Source organism: Pundamilia nyererei, unplaced genomic scaffold (assembly GCF_000239375.1).
Source record: "Pundamilia nyererei isolate P.nyererei 1_Seehausen unplaced genomic scaffold, PunNye1.0 scaffold00004, whole genome shotgun sequence".
NCBI classification, from domain to species: Eukaryota; Metazoa; Chordata; class Actinopteri; order Cichliformes; family Cichlidae; genus Pundamilia; species Pundamilia nyererei.
In genome coordinates, this window is record NW_005187405.1 from 7,989,014 (window position 1) to 8,011,898 (window position 22,885).

The following is a 22,885-nucleotide window of genomic DNA, read 5'->3' on the forward strand; positions in this document are numbered from 1 at the left end:
TGTAATGATTTTGTTATTTGGGATCTCAATGCACAGAGCACAAATGAGCCACTTAGCATTCATGTTTGGACAAATGCTTGTTAAAACCTAATACCTCTCCAACAGTCTCCTTGATCTGATTCATTCGTATCATATTAAAATTCCCCCTCTGGCCACTTACCTACACACACACAATGAGCTGCATTGACTTTGCCCCTTCTCTTCTGCAATTTTAACAATTCAATGCAATCAAGTTTACACACTTCGCTTTCATGATGCCAAGTCTCCCTCCTATCTCGCTTTGGTTTACAGCTGCAGGGCATCGTTGTGATTTGCTCTTCTTAAGTATCTCTGTGGACTTTATAGTTCACGCCAAGCAATCAGCGTTGTGGTGAAATTCCAAATATTTGTGCAGTCATCCATTGGGATTTACTGCGTCTCGTATCCAGCTCAGGCTGAGTCAGTAACAGCTTTACAGATATGCAATGCAAGTTGTTCTGATGCTAAAAAAGAATTTCTTAAAGCATAATGAGTCCCACAGAGAGCATGAGTACACTGTGTACACAGACACACACACACAAGCATTAAACATCTGTGTTGTTGTTGTTGTTGCTCTGATCTCCAGTGGACAAGGCTGGCGTGCTGGTGCTCGAGGTACTGGAGGTTCATGAGGAGTGCAGCATGCAGTTGGCACACTGCGAGCACCACCAACCCCCCGGAGACGGCCACCAACACATTAACCCGGTCTCTGAGGAGAGCGCTCGTATGTTGGTGTTATTCAACAGAGAGACAGCTGCACAGCTGATTCCTGCACCCAGTGACATCATCCACATATATCCACCATGGTGAGCAGATGGTGCACGGGGCACACTTTTAAAGCTGACCCCTTTCATTATTTTCTGTTACAAAGTTATAGTTACATATTAAACATGGCTTAAGTTTCAAAAGGTCAGTGTATATAAGAATAATTCCAGTGAGCCAAAACCTTGGACTGCAGGTGGCTCCAGTTTTTTCTACTTTTAGCTCTCTGTGATGTCACTGAGAGCAGATATTCCTACTATGGTGGTATCAGTCAGAAAACGAGCATAGAGAACTCTCTTAGCTGCTGTTCAAACATGAGGGATAGCCATTCAGAAGAAAGCTGGGCCTTACCCAGAACTAAACAGCTCATTTTATTTTTTAAGATATTTATTTTTGGGTTATTTGACAGTTCAGGAGTGAAGAAGTAGACAAAAAAAATGGGAGAAAATACGCAGCAAAGTGCTGCGGGTTGGACTCGAACCCAAGCTGCTACATTTCAACCTTAAGAAATATGGCCGCCTAAACAACTTGTTTTAAAAAGAAGACAAGCTGAGGCCCACTAACACACCAGAGTTCAGTATAAGATGAATAAGGTTTAATTTGAACTGTGAATAATGCAGAGTTTGTTTATTTATATTTTTTCTGGTGTTAATAGTTCTGTGCTGTGAGCAGCTGTAAGCAGCGTTTTATTTTTCCACTGCGCCACTTAAACTGATAGTGAAGATGTGCTCAGTCTGTGGTTAACACATCATAGTTACTTTAACTGCTCCACAAAAAAGCACCACATTTACCAGTGGAAAGCTTTTAGTGTTTACATCAGCTGTGACTTCTCTGATGCACCTGAAAATGCAGCACTGAAGTGTGAAATATGGCTGATTTGTGACGGTACAAACAAGGAGACCGAGCTGAAACTAAACTTCAGACCACAAATATTCAGACAGAACCGACAAAGTATTAAGAGCTTAAAACTGGCAGATAGTTTACATTGGTGAAGACAAGGAAGTAAACTGGTACAGTTGGCCTTGACCAGCCCTGCTACTTAGTGTCTTTGCACAGATAGAGGCAAGGTGTGTGGGGGAAAACATGTAAGACATGTACACTTGTGAATACAAGATGATCCTATTGTGTCAAAACCAGTTTGCAGCCATTGTTATGATGTGCAAAGGTCAAAAATACAGTAAAGAGAATTAACTCTGGACCAAATTTTGAGGAAAGATTTTTTTTAAAGTACATAATCTTATGTTATTTTATGATTTAAAATAACAATGAATGGTTTTTTTTAAATGTTTAATGTCCTAATTTTTTTAAACTCTTATATTATTAGGCACATGTGGTTGAATCTGGGCATGTGGTGCTGGAGGGTACTTGGTTAAATTTAGAGGTCCCATGTAAATGTCAAAAAATGCAGAGAAGAAGAAATTCCTCACACTAGAAGCAGATGGTCAAACGACAGAAGAAAAACCTCTGCTTTATTTTTTTTAAATGGAATAATGGATGAATTATATCTGCTGTAATAGGCACATAATTAAATTTTAAGAATTAGAGCATTTTTTCTGTTAATGTCTAAAATAGCACTGGGACTGGGTGACACATTTGGGGAGTTATATCGGTCAGTGAAACCATTTTTTCCCCCCATCTTTGGTTTTTCTTTCTAAATCATCTCTTGGCCGACGCTCAAAACCTACAGAGCAAAATACACTGTTGCGGGCAATTACTCAATGCACGAGTGACACAGTACATGCAGGGCAAGGAGCTCAGAAGACACTGAATAGGAGGTTTGCTGGAAGTTGCACGTCGAAAATCTTTCAAGTTGTACAACTGTGTTTTTAAGTGTTAAAACTTGGTGTTCTCATTTTACAATAGTAAATACTCGAGAGCCAGATGTGAAGAGCAGTGCCTCACATGGGGGGATTGTTTTTGGGATTGTTTGGGAGTTGGAGCGAGGTAGCGGTTGACTCCAGCTGTTGGGAGTTTGGGTTGATCTGGAATATCCAAGCTGGCGGAAGCGCAGGGGCCTCCTCAGCGCTCTGACGTCACAAACAGCTCCAGGGAATGCTTCGCATTCCTCTTCCTGGCAGTAGTTAGGTCATTTCCAGCAAGCCGGGGAAAAAACACAGTAGGATTATTTTCTGGAGCATTTGGGAGTAGAGAGTGGAGGGAGCCAGAGGCCTGAGATTGAAAACACATGGTTGTTTGAGAGGATCTCTGGCTTTAGCACCTCTCCTTTCCTGTTTTATTCTCTTCAGCCACAACCGTTTACTCCTTCAAAGCATTATTTTTGCGTGTATCTTAAAATTTTTCTGTTTATGTGTGGGGTTGACAGTTTAAATCAATCAGTATTCTGCCTGTATAAAAGCACATCATAACAGCAAGAAAAAGTGGATGTTCTCTGAGTCTAATGTTAACAGCTACAGGCCAGGCCAAAGTGGAAAAAACACAGAAATTAGATGAGCAGCCTGTCTGGTAAAATTCCTCTTATCAGTTTCCTGTGCGACACTCGAGGGGTTAACCACCCCCATAATTCCTGCAACGAGTAGTTTGACTCCTCCCACCTCCCACGCCTTGTTTTAAGTGGGCCAAGGCCCGAGCGGAAATACCTGCAGGGATTATTCACTTACAAGCTGTGACGCAAGCAGTCAGTGCCGCTCCTTAACCTGGCTACCTGTCTGATGATGACAACTGCCCACTCACCTGTTCACAATGGATCATGCTTCCTGTAAGGGTGTTGTTCATGTGAATATGAACAGCACGTTCTGCTCTGCTAAGATTAGAGTACGGCTTTTACAGATTGTTGTTGTGATCTCTTGTCAGATAACGATCGCTGAGGCTTAATCGTTGCTTGTCTTGCGCTTGTTTAGTTTTTTTTTTTTTTTTTAAGGTTGGCAAAATTCAGCTGTGGTGGAAAAAAAAACTAATCCCATCATCAGAGTAAACAAGGTACCGTCGCTCTAAAAATACCACACTTCAAGTTGTCCTGCATTCAGAAGTTTTATTTGTATAAAAACACTGGCAAACATTATTTAAGGTATTCAGAACATGCAAATTTATTTAAAGTACACCAGAAATACTTACACTCACTCAAACCACACAGGAATTGGTTTAAATGCTGCTGAACGACAAAAAGAAGAAACCAGATATTCAGATAACAATACTATTGTATTGATGCATTAAAATGTAAGTATTATTTTAATAGTGTAGATCATATAACTCCTTTATTTTTGGTAACATTGCATCATGTACTATGTACTGACATTTCAAATGAATTCAGGTCAATTCAGTTTTATTTATATGGTGCCAAATCATAAAAACAGTTGCCTCAAGGTGCTTTATAATGCAAGAGAAAAACCTACAGGTTTAGAGATACAACTTCAACACTCAAGCGCTGTTCACTCCACTGTGAGCAAACAACTGGTGACGGTGGGAAGGAAGAACTCCCTTTTAACAGGAAGAGACCTCTGACACGACCAAGCTCAGGGAGGCACAGCAATCTTCTACAACTAGTTGAAGTGAGGAAAAAGGAGACCATAGGGAGATGAAGAAAAAACACAAATCACTGAAAAGAGAAGACACAATTTCATGATATGCAGTAGTGATATATTTAAAAAAAATAGGCAGGGGAGACACAGTGCGTCACAGGAAGTAAAACAGTAGCAGCATAGCTAGGGGTCCTTCAGGTTTGCAAGATACAACTCTAACTATCACAAAGGAAAGGGTTAAACTTGACCTTAAAAGTAGCAAGTGTATGTTTCATGAATCCAAACTGGGAGCTGGTTCCACAGGATAGGATCCTGATAGCTATGAACTCCATGAACCTGTCAGTCTACAGTCTGAGAGTAAAATGCTCTGGTAAGATAAAATTACAATATAAGGTCTTTAAAATATCACAGAGATTTCATGGTAGTGGTTATTTTAAGTGGAGACCACCAGAACTCTGCACAATATCTTACTCTTAATCCTACAGTTTTGATTTAGCATTAAAAGCTGTAGACTGGGGGCAATTTGTGTTCATAAAGCTAGCATAGTGTGTCTTGTGTCATAATTTTATGCCACTATGAACTCATATGCTTGTGACACAGCACCTCTGTCTTCTCAGGTGCAACAAACTGCCCTGCTGATAAGCATCTTGCTTTATTAGCCCACTGCTTGGCTGGAAAGCAGAGGAAATACTAGTCTGCACTGTCAAGTGATACTGAATCCAAACAAGTTGAGGCTGTGGTAGAAAATATCCCCTGTGCAGGGTCTCTGGCCCCAAAAAGTCTACTATCCTTTGTTTTATGATATAGAGCCACCAAGAAAGGAAAAACTTCTTTCATATATGTGTACTTGATATATACCTGCCATTAAGAGGGTAGATTATTTTGCAGTGGATGAATCACAGATGTCTCCACCTGCACTGGTAAAAACCCATTACTGGATTTTCTCCATAGTCATTGTGTAGTTGGTAGTCTTGCATGACAAAAATGCTCCAGGGGATGGAAACAATGCCAGTAACAGTATGTACAGTCCAGCACAATCAGGGACAACACTGTGGCAGGAACTCATACTTGTGTGGTTTAGCTTTTTTTAATTTCTTCTTTTGCTGTCAAACATGACTCTACTTTACAGCTACAGTCTGTTTAATAAAGACATGTGGAAGTGGACAAGTGTAAAATATTAGAAACACTCATCAGTACTATACAGTAAGGACTATAAAAAAAATAAAGCCTCCAAACTGACCAGCAAATAAAGTAATTCCTGTAAATCCAGAACTCTCGAAGTCTGAACTCTTTAAGGTCACATTAGACTCCCTTTCATTAAATGTGGGTGCACATAAACTGTGTGAGTCTAATAATTTGGCTCATAAATTCTTTCCCACGGTGTTTTCATTATATGTCTAAACAAATAGTCCCCCCCTCCACACTTATCTGCGTGTTTAAGTATCACCACACGTCTTGGGCGAGCTGCGACATGCACAGAGGTTCCAGTCACAGAGTGCATTTGGCCCTGACTCAGCGATAAGCCGTCATCACGGTATTATCAATGTTACATGTGGAAAAAGTCGTAATTTATACTTACCAACAACACAGTGCTATATAATTACTGTTATCCTACTTTTTTTCTTTTTTTTAAGCTGGTGCCACTCAGATGGGCCGTATTTATGTCAATGAGCCAAAGTACCAGACCTGAGGTGTTTTTTTTTGCTTTTGTTTTTTTAGGCAGCATCTCTGCCACTTACAGATGAGTGAAATCTAAGCTGATAACAGTAAAAAAATTAAAGCAAGATCAGCACGTCAGGTCACACATACACACACTTTGAGTTTGATTTTTCATCAGTTCACTCTCAGGCTTGTTGACTGTGACGACTGAAGTATTTTTCCACACATGACATCACATTTGGAAAGTATTCTCACCCGCATCCCCCAGATTGAGCACTGCGACATGTAATTACTTGGAAATTTTGTCTTTCACTAGGTAAAGTAAAAGAGGACGCATGCATCCGTTGCGTTCTTCTCTCGTCTTGGAGGAGGTTAACGTATTTGAACTTGTACTTTGTGCTGGGTGGTACGCAGCGAACAGACCTGTGGAGGTGGCTGGTACCTTATCTGAGTTTGACATTCAAAAGGTTCTCGAGCTAGCAGCCCCCACCCCTCTACATTTATGCAACAGCCTCTTCCATTTAATTCACAATCTGACTGTTTTCAAGTGTTATCAAGACAATCATAACATAAAGCTGTTTATCTTTGCCCTTCAACTTTATAGATGTTTATTTCATGCAATATTAAAATACTCAAACCCCGTGATAACTTTTATTAAGAACCAGCATAAGAAACGCTCAAACAGCTGCTATACCAGATTTGCCTTGAATCTAAACTTGATGAACTTTACTTGTTGCAGGCAGAGCCTTTCTGTTGAGGGCTTCAGCTGTCCTATTATTCTCAACACACACTTCAGCAAGAAGGTCTTCTGTGCTTCCAAATCGGCCAATGCGTCTATTCCTAGAGGCCCAGTCTTTGCAGAAAGGCGCATGCCATATTATTTGGGAAAAACATTCGGAGTGCTGGATGCATGCAGGACCACAGAGGAGAGCAATGTGAAGCAGGTGTGTGTGTTTTATCGCCTTTACAGTCAAGTGTGTAACATTTTATTTCAATTCAAAATGTAAAGTACTTGTTGACATAAAGAGGAAGGCGTTTAGGAGATTATACAAACCGTATTATGCCTCTAAAACTCCTGTCATCGGTTTAAGAAAATGACTGCACTTTATGATTATGTGTGCAGTAGGTTTCTACTGGCTGTAAGGTTTCTGCTCAGGTTTAGTCAATATGTATAAACACAAAACATTCTGAGGCTTGCATCAATGTTTTTTATGACTTTATAATTATGAAATCAACACTGAAAGAGTGTTGTTTTTTTCCCCAGGTTTAATCATGCTCACTTTATACAGATCTCAGATATAAACAATAAATGGTCTCAGTTGGATGCGGAATCACTCTATTCTGCTGCTGTCGCAATCAGAAGTGATTGATATATGTATATGTTTGATTCACTGAGTGAGTTTTAATAGCAGTACTTTCATGAAGTTTAGTTGATCCACTAAAAAAAGAACATTTAGCTGTTTTCTCCTTTATGGAGCTAAGAAAGGCAGAAATTGTAGTTCTCTTTTACTTGTGAAGGATCATGCACTACATGGACAAAAGTAACACAGGTGTATAAAGTCCATGCAGTCTGCCTTTACAAACATTGACGCTGAGTGAATTCAAGGATGATACTGTAATAGGATGCCTTTGTTACAGTGAGTCAGTTTGTGAGATTTCCAAGATATTCCACAATCAGGTGTAAGTGGTATTGTTACAGAGTGGAAGTGTTTAAAAACCACAGCAACTCAGCCAAGAAGATCCAGACCACGTAACATTATAAAGTGAGGTTACAGAGTGCTGAGACATATAGTGTGTTTAAAACAAATTAAATAAATAAAAAAGACCCACTAGCTGCAGAGCTGCTTGACTCCTCTGACATTAACGTCAGCACAAAAAACTGTGTGCCACACAGCATTTCCATTGGCCAACCTCCGCCTGTGAAATGTGTAGGTGGCCCAGTACTTTTGCCCATATAGCTTTTATAGTCTTTTTTTCATTTCTTTGTCTGAGTGTTTTAAGAACAGTGTAAACTGGCCATGTTCGTCTGTGTATTTATGTATTGTTTATGCATTTATCCTAAAAAAAAAAAAAGGCTTAATTATTTAAAAACACAAACAACCTTAAAGTCTAGGAGCTTATTGCACTCTCTTCCAACAAAGATGTCTTATATTCATACTTGAATGTATTGGTGAGTGTCATATAGGGCATTTTCTAATAATAAGACATGCCTGCATTTTTTTAATGTCTCCTAATGTTAAAATGTTAATGTTAAAATATTTCTAAATATCAAATAATCTATTGATTATCTTATCAGTGAATGAATTGTTTGCTTATCACTAACTTCCAGATTCAATACATGTATTGTTTTATCCGGTTAACTTTGATTTTAAGCTCAGTAAGAAATCCAGATGTTCGTTCATTCATTCATTCATATCTGAGATGTTGAGACAAGTGACAGTTGACTGTTTATGCCTACAAACTTATCAAAGTACTTATCAGCGTAATCTTCTACCAGTCAGCTAACTGATTAAATAACCTATTCAGCTCTGAGAAGTCACACTTTGGGGCAATGTGATGTTATTTTCTTGCGTTTCTCTGTTACAGGTTGCTCAGTGCAGTTTGGGGCCTTCTGGAGTTTTGACAAGATACTGCGTCTCTCTCCTGGAAGTTATCGAAGGTCTCGGCCAGGCTGGCTCTGTGGAGCAAGATGTAGAGGTGGTTGTGCAGAGAGTTTACTCCATCCCCATTGCTGACTGCTCTCCTGTGTCCATCCTCAAACCAAGACTTCCCCTCAGGTCCTCTACAGCTCCTCCTGCAGAGAAAGGCAAAACAAGGTATTGTTGGGCGAGCTCATAATTGGGATCCCAGGGAGGCCTTTTGGTTTGTCACATGAAGCCAGAAACAGCTGGGAAAAATGAATCGTATTTTATCTGCTGTGAGAGCTCTGCCCCAATTGAGATTATTCTTTTTGTTCAGATTTCATGCTAGTTTCTTTGCTCTCGGGCTTTGCATGCTTCTCCTCGGTGGCACGATGTGTCTCAGCGGTCGAGCTATTGTTCACAGCACAGCAGGCCCCACAAAGTGCTCACGCTGTCTCCAGCCATATGGCATTGCTTGACAAAGGACACAAACATTTCTAATTGAATCCAGCCCCTCTGTGAATGGTTCTGGCCAATTCTCAGGAAAGACAGCATGATGTTTTCAGAATCTCGTGCACCAGCAAGTCTGAGTTGAATTGTTGCCCGTTCGCACTCCTCTGGGTGGAGCAGCTTTGTAGCAGGTTTTTTTTCTTACCTTAATAAGGGGAAACCAAAGTGTTTTTCCTTCACATGTTAAAACATAATTCCTCTTGGTACTGCAGAAAATGTATGGTCATAAACAAATGAGGCAGATTTGTTTTTCCTTCATTTAATCAGCAAATAATTTAAGAATCTTTTTATTCATTTGTTTTGTTTTTTTTAAGATAAAACATTAACTGTTACACCGTGTGTCGCCTGTCAGTCATTTATCTGCAGTCTTCAGAATCTGCTTATGGACTCTGCTGTTTTGGTAAAATAGCCTAGTATCCTCTAGAGTTCATTGACCAAAAGAGTTGCACAGTATAACCCAGTTTGCCATGTTTCCCCCTTGGGAGGCGTTCAAGCAACAACCTGATCAGATACCTGCACCACTTTTTCTGGCTTTTTTTCACCAGAAAGGTGCAGGGATTCCTCTTCCGACTGGGGATTTTTCACCAGGAAATCTATGTCCTATTATGTTGGAACCACTGCACCCAAGAAATGTAATTACACATTTGGTCGATGCTGCCCGCGACTGTTGTGATGGGCCTCATTAGTATCATTGACTCCTCTTGTCCTGTATATTTCAGGCTCCTCTTTAAACACAGTTTTTAAATTGATCAGTGACAGAATAACAATCATGGCCTTAATAATAAGGGATCATAATTATAGCATCAATTTTAGGACTCACATATGTCAGCAAATTCCTGGACCAAATATCACATTGGACGTGAGGCAATCTACAAATCACTAGAAAAACTTAAGCTCCGCCCCACAAAAAAATAACCCCAACAAAGAATTGATACCCAGGATGCAAAAAGTTCTAGCATTTTATTTGTTTCTAAGTCATCGGGACACCACCACATAGTAAATAACCCATAATGCACATGCACATGCACATGCACATGCACAAGCACAAGCGTCAATTCCGGCAAAGATGTTGGCAAATTGTGCGTGTTATGCCGTAGGCTCTATAATGATTCCTCCCTGTCTAAATCAGGCCTGAGTCTGAATGTGATCCCTTTAGTCACAAGCTCATGGCTGTGGGTAAGAGTAAGCCTCTGGATAGACTTTCTTTCATCACAATGACAGACTAGTACAACTGTAATCCAGCTGCCAAGCTCCAGGGTCCTGTCTTCCCTCAGTGATAAATAAGACTGTGAGCCCTAAAACGAACAGAAAAATAAATAAATAATGCACCTAATTGGCTCAGGTGAGGAATTTCTTCTCCCTTGTAATTCACTCCCATCCTACCTGAAAATGCATATAGCTGTCCTTACTTTTTTTTGTTTTTTTGTAGGTATATCATTTACAGTTCATTTCTAAATCATTGTGAAACTGTTTCTCTGGCAGATATTTGCTATTTTTAGTCATTGTAATACTACAGAAGGGCTGTATGTGGATCGTAAGGGCCCAGAACTTACAGTTTGTTCACATGTCTTTGTATTTCCACTTCTGAGTTGTTATGTGGTCTGTGAAAACGATGGGAAACTGACAACCGTGTGGTCTTCTACTGTGAAGTGTTATTTGAAAGGCGGTTTGCCCTCCTGGGCTCTGCAGAGTCACCCACCTATGACATTGTAGACAACTGTTTTGCTGCTAATAACCAGTTAGTTACACTTTGCAAAAAATCGAACAGATTTTTACATTCAGAGACTCGCTCGGTTTTGGGGGGTTTTCACACTCTTAATATCTGACTACAAATATTTCACAATAAAAGCCACCTAACTAGACTGCTTTTAATTTGAAAAGGCTGTATTGAGTTTGAACTGTAATATACCAAGGGCACTTGTTGATGAAGTTCCAGCTTTGTGTTCTTGTGTTCAATGTAATAATTAGCCTTTTCTAACCCTAATCAAATAGTTTGATTGTCTAAACTCAGCCAAAGAAAGAATTTTGGAAAAAAAAAAAGCAACCGAAGTGTTAAAGTAATTCCAAAGAAAGTATAAAAACGATGTGTGGGAAGTGAGCTGCGGTCTCTGGTATGAGAGGAGTAATTACTTGCGTCACCCCGACTAGGCTCCAAAAATATGGGCATATTTTGTCCTTTTAGACCTGGAACAGCATCACTTTGTGTAGCTGAATGATTAGCTATGACAGCAACAATAAAATAGTAAATGAAGAAAGGAAGATATCAAGTTCCAGGAACATAAATCTGATTACTTTTCGTAAGTATTTCATTGTCTGCCTTGAGGCTTTTTACATGTTTATGATCCTCTGACAGTATGGATCATGTTTCCGTAGACTGAGTCATTGGCTCATTAAAGTTTATTTGCTGTAAACAGGATACTTGTCCACTAAGGATGGAAAGTAGCTTTTCTTTCCCGTTTGATTCTGATTACCATAATGCACCAAATTGTTCGCTTCCACTTTGCTGAGCATCACCATTAAGTCATTGAGCGAGGTACAGGTCTCTCCTTCAGCCATGACCAAGTGGTAGCCGCTCAGAGTCTCACGTCTACTAGGGTTTCTTTGTAGATGTGTTTGAAGCCACCCATAAAATAAAATAAAAAATCCTTCAAGCCTTGTTTTTGTTTCCAACAATGCCTGAGGTAAATATTTGTCTCTTCAGTTACCAAATGTCCTACTTTGTATGTAGCGCTGCATACGAGTGCGGCAGCAAATGACGCAGATGAGAGCGCCGAGACTGAACCAAAACAGTGAAGTTGCAATGAAATGAAACATGCTCGAATGCTCAGTAGAGCTGTGGTTTACTACCAGGGATGAGTAATGAATCTGTGGATTTGCCACACATAAAATGCAGGTTTGTTTCCACTGCAGATACAAGAAAATCTGTTTTTTGTTGTTTCATACATGCTAAATTATCAAAAATCCTCCAGTCTTACTGAAATGACTTGTTCGTGTGGTCTTGTAGTAGTTAACAAATCAGTAAGTGCTACATTTGAAGCAAATCCAGTAAGTATGACCTTCAGTTTCCTTGGCCTTCCCCAGGCATGTTGTTTTTGTCCTTTTGCTGAGTAATAAAAGCAGCGGTTTCTCCAAGCAGAGGGACCCGAGGGACCATCGGCGGTAAGGGGAGGAGACCCCCGGTCAGCTGACAGGCTACATGAGCTGCGGTTGTAACATGACACTCCTGCCATGCTGCTTCTGTGGCTGGTAAACAAATGAGCTGCCCTCTGACCGGAAACACTCTTACCCTTTCCTCAGTTTCTCTCTGGCTCGACCAGATTCATCAGCCTCGGGTTTATAGTGAAAGCATGAAGGTGGGGCTGAGGTTAGCAGTCGATCACGAGGGTTCAAGTTTAGAATATCAGGATGACTCAGCCGCCTTTATTGTGACAGATGTGAAGATGGTACACAAAGTTTATTTTGTTTCCCCAGCCGTTCCTGAATTTAATTTATTGTTATTATTACTATAATTTTTACTATTTATTTATTTATTTATTTATTTATTTTTGATAACATGGGCAAGCTTTGCATCACTTTGATCACTTGTATGTCTTTTTAGGAGAGGCTTTGCTTTGCATTGCTGCTCAGAAGTAACATCATGTGCTACAATCTGTTGCTTGTGTTATTTTTTTCAGAATACATGGCTGCTTTGCGGAGAGCGGTGTAGTTTACTTCGCAGCCCACTGGGCTCATTCTGTGTAAACATGAGGACAGTTTGTACCTCTCATGTTGTGTCCCTGGCCTCTATGACTCACTCGCCTGGTCAGCGCTCTTATTTGATCCTTTTGTTGTTTAGCCACTGTGTTAAAACACGAGGGAGACGGGCCAGTATGATATTTATGCCTGAAGAAGATGTTAAGTTCCCGTAAATTTGGAATTGAATAAACAAGGAGATTAACTGTTTGCAGGAAGTGGAGAGAGACTGGTTGTTTTTTCTTTTTCTTTTTCTCCTTCTTTTTTTCTTCGTTGAGCAGGAACACAATGTGCTGCAGGGATCCTGTTACAAACGTGTTTATCACTCTGCCTGCAGTGATTGGTGGACAGCACATAGGAAGGAATCCCGCCTGTCCGCCCCCCGCCAATGAGGCCTCTCTGCTGTATTCTTAATGTGTGGGACTTTAACTTGGTGTTTTTCCAAGTAATGTGAATGTGCGCTGGCTTCCATGCATTCGCAGTGTGCCTGAAAGAGTTCATATGTGTGTAAGCACAGACCCAGTGGATCGCACTTCCTGGAAGAAAACCTGAGTTGCTGAGAATTCTGTGATCGCTCACAAAAACAAATTCCTGAAAATGGCCTGTAACTAAAACTGGCCAGTGACTGAGGATATTTTTTCTTCTTCTTCTTCTTTTTTTCTTTTTTTGTGGGAGTGAGGGGAGTGAGGAAGTAGGTCTTTGAACAGCTAAAAGGGCTGACAGAGGGGGGAGGTAGTTGTTTATGACAAGCTAGCACCACAACAAGTCCCGTCACCCTTTTCTCTCCAGTCTGTCAGGTGTCCTATCAAGTTTCATGTTCAAGACTGAACATGCTCTACGAAAAGTAAAAGTGTATTTACACCAAGCAAGACTCTACCAGCTGTATTTATATTTTAGGAAAGGTCAGATGTTGATTTGTTGACAATGTCTGGCTTGTTTTGATAAAATGCAGCTTTTTTAATCACCCACGCTTTGTGCTGTTGGTAACTGTGGTTTTAAATGATTAATTTCTTTCTTTTTTTAAATGAAAATACTAAAAACTTTGTGCTATAGACCTCCAAAACTATTAGTGAGTGCATAAGAATCACAACAAGCTGTGATTAGCATTTCTAATGTCTAATGTTCTATTGAGTGTTTATCAGTAGCAAATATGCTGTAATAAATACTCAATAGAACATTAGAAATGTGTATTAATGAACTAAAAGATTTTCAATGTGAACTTTATTTACTCCTGGTTTAGAAAAACTGCAATTTATGTCCTTTAAGAAAATAATTGTTTGGATCAGTGAAATATGAACACCTCCAGCAGGAAACACCAGGCTTGGTCAGGTGTGGACAAACAGAAAAGCATTGTTACTTTTGCACTTGTTCATGGGATTTGTCAACCAACAAACAAACATGCAAAAAATACAGCCAGCCTGTTTTCTCGAGATATTAAAAACGTTTAAAGTTGAGCCAGTTGTATTACTAACATATCTAAATGATACAATCAAGCAAACCATTTAATAGTTATTAGAGAGCGAATTCCCAAGTGCTAATGATATGTTTAACAGTCAAGTTTTTGTTTTGTCATAAAAAATACTTCATCCTGTATTTAAGCAAATGACTGATAAGTCGTCCATTTATCTAAAATACCTCGCAGTTTGTGGTTTCACATACTCGAGTGAGAAGATTTGCTGCTTTGCTCTGTTTTCTATGACTCTGATTCGAGATTTAGTTATTAGTTGATCAAAATACACAATATGTTAGGGGCATACGAGGCCACCTACACATTACACCTACAGGAGCTGCTTTGCCATGGAAATCCATGCCACAAAGCCCCTAGTGCGAAGTTTATGCTGATGTTATTGAGTCAGCAATAACTTTTACCTCCTTTATCACATGTTGACCGACTTCTGTTAGTCAGCACTGGAGAGCCTTCTGCCCTACTGCTGTATGGTGTGGTTCACCGAGAGGACCTGCAACAGGTGGTGAGGAAGGCAGAAAGTGTTATCAGTGGAACTCTACACTCCTTTGGTAATAGTCACACTAGGCCACTGCGAGGGAAAGCCATTTGTATCCTAATGGATCACACCCACTAAAGACATCACCTATTCTTCCCGTCGCCCTCTGGGACCAGATTATGAACAATGAAGTCCAAAACCAACAAAGTAACAGTTTTTTTCCCATTAGCAGTAAGAAGCATAGCCCCTTTTCCTCTCTTGGTTTGTTTTCACACAGAGAAAAATCCAAGCGAACCAAAATGTGTTTCTACAAACTACATGAGAATGTTCAGTCCACTTATTGGCCAGATGTGTCTGGGGTGGGAGCATCAAAAGTAAATACAGCAAGAAGGTGCTGTGTTCTGGGCTACTGGAGAATTTACCTTTATTTTACTGCTAGCTGCTTGCCCGTACAGACCTTGCCACATTTATAGTACCTTGCCGCATCCTGGAATATAAAGCATAGTTGTCTACGGGAAGGTTATTCGGTCAAACTTGCAACCAATTGGTAGTTGATTTGGATAGAGGTCGGGTCCTGTTCACATCATAATCGAATCACTCCGGAGTTCATTTGGACCACTTCCTCCAAAGTTGTTTCGGTGCAGTTGTTTTGGTCTGTACCAGAGTACAATTACTGCACTGTGTTCAATCTGCACAAACAAAGTGCATCAAGGGTATGATTTAAACTGACTGACAGTTTTAAACATGCTACCCTCAGATCTTGCAATGTCACATCCAACTACACCCCAAAGGGTCATAGTATCATGGCGCATGTCAGAGGTGAAGTTGCTCAGTAGGACAATGGAGTGACCGGAGATTGGGAAGGTATAGGTCTACAGAACGGGTGGCCCCTGTGACCCGACCACCAGACACTCTCGTGCACACCTCTGTCCTGGGCCTGGCTCCTGGATTGGGCAAGGTACCACGATCCATTGTTTTGTTTCTTTTAACTCCATAAAAATCACCTTGCCCGCCTATTAACTTAAAACAAATAGGCATTTGGAGATCCTACCAGGTTGACCCCAGCAACATACCTCATAGGATTACTAGGGCACATAAAATGCTTTGCTTTGGTGGGGATTCATGTGGGAGTCTGTTCTATTTTATGCACTTTGTAACTTTGCTCTGTGACTTTCTGTGGTGTAACACTTTGTGGCTGACTTGCCTAAATGCTTCCACTTCAGAATTTAAAAAGGTGCAAATGGTTGCACTTTACAGTAATATCAGTTCTAGCTGAGGGTGGAGTATCTTGGAGGGAAGAAATATCACAAACAGACTTGCTGCAATGGCAGCATCCTATTGCAGAACTACACTCAAATTTAGAGAGCTCTTTAAAACTATCAATTTTTCTACAAATGTTTGTAAAGGCAGACTGCATGGCTACAAGCTGGATTTGATACACCGGTGGCAATAGGACTGAAAACAAGGTTCAGACGAGGTGTGGCTGTATATTAAAAAACCCCAAAAGAACTGGTTAATCAAGTCATAGTGTTAGTAGGAGTCCATGCTTCCTCCAGCTGTAGTCAATATAGATATAGATATAAATGTGTTTTTAAACATTACTGTGTTTTGGAAGAATTTTAAAGTTTTGTCTTTGACTTGCTGGCTGTTCCTTTCTCTGATAAACATCATGTATAAAATGAGCAGGGGTTCATTTACTGTGCTATACAGGCTGAACTTCTGCACTCATGTTTACAGCTTTGTAAGCGGGAAAAAAAAACCCCAGAGAGGGCAGCATTTGTCTCGGTCTGGTGTGTCAAAAATAACTTGTTAATTTAACAAAGTGTTGTATATGTCTGATTTGGGATTTTAGATTAAGCAAACAACTGAAAATAATCTTGGTTAAATCTTTGGCTTATACCACAGAGAGTCATGTCTGGAATGATATTTAGATATCTATTTCCAGGTCCTTCAAAACAAATACAGACACAACCCAAGTATAGCAACAGAAAACATTTGTAGGCCCAATCAGTCGATTAAAAACAGTCTCAAAACTTTCCTCTGTCTGTTGTATGCACATGCATCCACATGCATTATGGACAGTCCTCCCTTTTCCCTTGTTTTTCTTCCTCCTCCTCCTCCTTCTCTTCTACTTCTCTGGCCGTTGCTTGTCTAACCAGGGGATATAAACTCTCCTGTTTACTCTCAGGGCTGGTACAGGGCTGTGTCTGGGCTTGACTGGGAGAGATAGTGGAGCCTGTAGCAGTTCAAGCTTTTCGCTCAATGGGAGCAGCAGAGTGCAGGCATACACAGCAGTTCACTGCCTCATAACTTTGTATGCCAAAGGTCTTCTGTGTCAGCGGCAACCTGTCAAACCAGCCACCAGCATTAACAGTCATAAATCTCAGGACTAATCCTGAACTACATGGGTGTAAATAAAAATTTTATTTCATTTAAAGGGGAATAAGAAAATATGTTACACTAATATTTTCAACACAAACTCTTGTGCTAAACCATTTATTTCGACATTATTTATTGATCAGTTAATTTGCATTTACAATCAACCCATGTAACAAGCCAGTAGTTGCTGCTGAGCTTGATTAAAGTAATCCTGTTGTTACAGAATAACAAACCCTGACAAGTATTTGGTGGAAAATGCTTGTAATTATCTGCTTCTTTTGAAAAATCCATCTATATAACGTGTAAACATACATTTAAAGGATATTGCGTGAAGTTTTGAGGTGCAAAATAGCAACGCTGTTTAAGTGGGTTCTGGTTTTGTGTGTACTGTTCACCTTTTCAAAGACTCATCTTAAATATATCTGGAGTTTGGAAGGTGGTGAACGGTGTCCCAAAAAAACACACCAACATGCTGTGGAAAGCAGTTTAAATAAACTGCTTCTAGCATATATATCATGGCCATATAGTCTGTCTATAAATATTTGGGTCTGTTCACGCTAAATGCAAATGAAACTAAACTATGGTTACATTTAAAAGTCTGCAGAGACGCAAATTCATGCCAGTTATGTGTGATAAAATTTGTCAACTAGGCAGAAAAATTTGCTTCATGCTTCATGGTCCCGAAGGCCTGTCAGTGATTCTCTTGATATCAACAACAATTAGAAATGGAGGACAAACCTAATGTAGGCATCTGTGGCCAGCTAGAGGTGAACGACTGAACCTTACGTTAATGCAGAGAGTCCTGAAAGAAAAGTGACTTCTTAGGAGGTCCTGAAAAAATACCGTCATTTGATTCAAGCTGTCATGTGTACTTCACTTCATCCTCTCAGAGGGTGTTATGACAAATATTTATAGTTTTCTATAAATCTCTGACCACCGACAAGAGTCAAATGCACTTATCCTCCTTATACCACATTGTTTATGTATCTATTACAATACGTATCCAGTTTCAAATGAAAAAGTGAGGTCAACATTTAAGAAATAAGCCCTGTAAGCCCTAAAGCTTAGGCTCCAGACTGCTCTGTTTTTTCTCCTCTTGGCCAAGTCACCTAGATCAGACATCACCTAAATGTTCACCTCAGGGACACAACTCTGTTACCACTCCCCTACAGTTCAAACCTTCTGTCTGTGGTGGTCAACCAATCAGAAGAAAGCAGGCTTAAGGGGAGAGAAGCAAGAACAGCTTGTTTAAGATAGAAAATGAACCTTAGATTTCTTTTTACTCTATTCAGTCAAAAAAGGAGTCTGAAATAAGCATAGCACTTACGAGGAAGGAAATGCATTAGGCATGTCTATTAAATACGTATCTTCAAGGTTATAGAAGGAGATTCACAACTTAAAAAAAAAAAGTGATTTACTTAATATGTTAATAGTTAATCACTTAACTTTTCCCAGGTTGTGTGTGCTCGTCCAGGACAGCTACGGGATGTTCAGTGTGATCCAGCTGCAACTCCTGCCTTGTGAGGATGACCTCAGCAGGTACTGCCAGATGTGGCAGGGGAAGACCTGCATGCTGAGAGGCATTAAAGTGGTACAGCGGGTCACACGAGAAAGGTGAGACCCATATCTTCCACTTCTCTTTGTAATATTATACAGTTCTAATTGCATAATCACCCTGCATTAAGAACTATGTAATCCATAGTCCCCCTTCCCCTTTCTTCGCCCTCACCACCTGTGCTGTCATTTGGTTTTAACAGGATACACAATAATAGCGCATTAAAAAAAGAGCACAAACACACGCACACACAAAGTCCTCTTTGCCTTTTTATCTACATTTCAGTTCCCAGAAATTGGGGGAAGTTCGTGCTATGACTGATACCAATCTTGCTTCACAGGTTATCTTGTCAGTCTTTAGCCATCAGGGACAAACTGCCCTGGGTGGATGCTTGTCATAGACAAGTCCTTTTAAGAAGTGTTTGTAAAGTAGCCTGGGGACCATATGCGCTGTGCTCAGTGACTCTCCAGTATGCTTATCTTTGGATGTCCTGATTTTTTTTAAAGCATTAACAACCACATTTACAATACAGTGAGAACTGGCAGTGCTGTGGCTTTGAACAAGATTATTTTGTTCTGCCAGCAGTGTTACTGTGTTTACATGTAAAATGATACTGAGGTGCATACTCGCTTTTCCTCGTGAGTTTCCATAGTCAAGATCCCAGATTAGTAGCAGTTAGAAGAACTGACATGGGTACATTTAGACACCGACTGAGGGTATGTTTACATCCTTGGTATTTTCAGTGCCATCGCAGCCTATAATTTCCCCAGAGGGTGTCTGTGGTGAGACTCTGATGGATGGGCTATCTTCAGAGGTGCACATTGACCATCTTATTAGCTCAAGTGGCAAAACACGTGAGATTGAGTTAAATCAGGCATGTGTTTCTGAGAAATTGTGACTACTGGACTTCTAAGCATATCCTAGAAATCATACCGTAATGTGGACCTATTATGTGTTCCCTTATTATTTTTGTCATTTGTTGCAATGGTGGCTGCTCATATTAATCGTGGTCAGAGTATGTACGAGTAAATGAGGTGGATCAGACTCAGCTTCAGACAGTTTGTTTAACTCTTTGCTCTGTGTGATGTCAGTAAGGGTGGATATGCCTAACATGGTCTTCTCAGGAACACAGCTCTGCAGCCCCACCCACCTGCTGTTCAAACCTTCTGTTTGCGAGGAACAGGCTTAAGCAGGTAGCTTAAAAACGGAGGGAAGGGAACTAAAACAGCATGTTTGATACTGCATGGAGTGATACTCTTAGTCTTTGTAAATTTCTTTTTAGGGAATATAGTCTCTCACAACAAGACGTGCTCTCCACCCATGTCTGTTCATAGTGTGTCTTAAAGATGTGAAACGTTGAAGTGGGATAGATTTGTACACCCAGAACCAAAAACCTAACATTCAGACAGACCATAAATCCACATTAAAGCAAACTAATTAACACCTCTGAGATAACAAGACTGCAAGAAGTCACTGCTGCTGATAAATAGAGAACAATTTTTTTGTATTTGTATTTGAACCTCAACTCATGCTCACTTGGTTATAGTTACTTCATAGTGTCATACACCAGTTATATGGCAGATCTTGGTTTGATCTTTTTTTGGCCAAACCAGAAATATCTGAAATTGATGGAGATCAGTTAAATCTGCTGCACGCGTTTCAGCTAGCAAACATATTGCTGTCTTGCCAGTTGTTACATGAGAAGTTTAACACAACTCTCGTGTCTGTACATTAAATATCAGGCTACATGTAGCAGGGCTGTATGTCAACATAACGACACTTGTTTTAGGTATCTTTTAGTTGTTTTAGGCTATCAGATTTCCTCAGGTCTTTATCGTATCCCGAGCTAACTTGATGTGTGAGTGTCAATAAGCCCTTGTCACCGAACAATGGTTGAACTATTCTGTTACTGTATCAGCCTGGCATGTGAGCTGTATGGGTTGTCATTAAGGAAACGATTGATTGATCGTGGGTTTTGTTTTTTGTTTTTTTTGGAGATTTGCCAACAAAATCAAATAGAAAATGTGTAATGATCAGTCATCACCCACTATCAAAAGAGATTTAAGTATCACTAACAACAGACTGCGGTGGCCATTACCACTTGTTGCATTCAGATGCGTGTGCTTAACTTTTGTTAAACTAAGTATTCAAAGGCAGCATTAAAATCACCGCGTCCTGAATGAGACCTGTTAGCTTGTCATTACTCATCCTTGAGCAGTCCTCACTGGACTCGACTGGGCTGCAGAACCAGTTCCACACAAAGAAACTCTGTGATTAGAGGCTGACTAACAGGTTGTTAACCACTGGGTGATATGACAGCTCACACATGCACAAGTTGGCAGCTCTCACCTAAGCAGAACTCAGAAGGGGCTTCTTAGAAAATAGACAAAAGAGCGGGAGACTGACGTGATATGCTGGAGTTGCGACTTGCTGTTATTCCCCCGTTTGTAATTATTGAGTCCTTACTTGGAGTTTGACGTCACTTAAACATCATAAAAGCACATCCAGTTTGATCCTGCTCCAGTCTGTCATTCCGGTGATTAAGACTGCGGTGAGAAATGGCAAATGTCAGTCATCAGGGCTTAAAGTCACGGACAATTCATGTCACTTGTAATTGGTTTTCCAAACCTTGTTATTTTTGTGCCACAATAATATCATAATTTGCACAGGGTGTGAATGTTTCCCAGCCTTTAACCTGCCAGTAAGAAGCAGTTTCAGCGTGGTTCTCCTCTCTGCCAGCCCGAGCATGCTCACTGTTAATTCTAGGTGCTGTTAGGACAAGCTCTGTTTTAGCAGAAAACTGTTTCAGTGGAAGTGAAACTGGCTGTGAAAGCTCCCCATCTCACTTATTCACTAGTTTCACCTCCCCATCCCCCCACCCCCATGCCCCTCTTTTCACATTTTCTCTCTCCCAAAAAGTTGATTCAGTTCATCTGGTCTTAGTGTTTTCAGCAACCTTATAAACCCTAAAGAAACCTGCATTCAGCTGAGACCAGAGAAGTCACTTGGATGAGTGATAAAACGTTTCTCCCACTGAAAACACAACATCCACATAACAGAAGCAACTTTTTGTTGATTACCTGGATGATTGAGCATACATCAAGGTATTTTCTCTCTCTCTCTCTCTCTCTTTTGTCTCACTCCCAGGAGCTCCAGGCTTTTCAGCTTGATAGACAGCCTGTGGCCCCCAGCGATGCCTCTCAAGGATCATGGAGACTCACTTAGTATGCCAAGTGTAAGTCCTCACTGTAGAGATAATTCAGCTGAGCCCTATAACAGGAGCTGAAACCAGATTTAACCTGCTGATAGTTTTGTATTCAGCTGATCAGTTGTTAAGCCTTTAAAATGGCTCAAGGTAGCATTTAAAACTTGTGATTGAAATGTCTATTATTATTTCTTTTTTTTTTATTCAGATCCCAAACAAAATCATTAGCACTGTAGTAAAATAATTTCTAAACCAATTTTTGTTTATTTTGCAATGCTTTATTTCCAAGTACAATCCTTTTTTCTTTTTTTTTTAATTCGGTGATCAGAAATTAGATGAAATATTTCCCTCCAATAAAGCAGGAACAAGAGGACGTGGACTGACCATGCTTACGTTGCGAGTCAAGTAAAACCACAAACTAATAATGAATGAATTCAGCTACTGTTGCAGCCCTAATTAATTACACATATGTTCAGTTTGCATTGTTATACAACACAGAAAGAAATCCCCGAAAACTGTGACAACTGAAACGCAACAGGAATGAAACTGCTTTTATATAAACTGTGAATTTAGTTGACATCCTGATAACCAAATTGAACTTTGAACTTCTTTCCTCCTCATGCTCGCTCATTCAGAGATGCGATCTCTAAGTTGGCAGCAACCATCTGATGTTTTCTTCCAGCATACGTGAAACCTGCGGTAGAGATTTCGGTGAAAAGTCTGTCCCAACAAAACAAAAGAAAATAAGAGAAAGACATTTCAGAGTCACAGTTTTTGTTTAACTGCATTTGTTTCACAGCACTTTTAGCACAGATAAAATCACCCTTCTTAACCCCACCCACTGACTAAACTCTGCTTGGTCATTATTGAACACACCACCCAACCTGCCTGAATCACATATCAAATTTGAGATGTGGGCGGTGGTTCACAGAGCTCTGGAACCACTTTGAGTTTGTAGTTGTCTCTTATTTCCAGCTTTTTCTTGCAATAAAACAGGAATGTAACATTGCTGAAGAGTCAAACGG

At 40.2% G+C, this 22,885-nt stretch overlaps 1 protein-coding gene across 1 annotated transcript in view; it reads left to right on the forward strand.

The window, feature by feature from the left end:
- spidr (scaffold protein involved in DNA repair) overlaps nt 1–22,885 on the forward strand; it is a 44,642-nt gene that overhangs the window by 11,138 nt on the left and 10,619 nt on the right. The window contains exons 8-12 of the mRNA XM_005721451.1: nt 605–824; nt 6,655–6,859; nt 8,502–8,731; nt 18,556–18,714; nt 21,803–21,890. Of these exons, the coding sequence (XP_005721508.1) occupies nt 605–824; nt 6,655–6,859; nt 8,502–8,731; nt 18,556–18,714; nt 21,803–21,890 (902 nt within the window). The remainder of the gene's footprint in view (nt 1–604; nt 825–6,654; nt 6,860–8,501; nt 8,732–18,555; nt 18,715–21,802; nt 21,891–22,885) is intronic.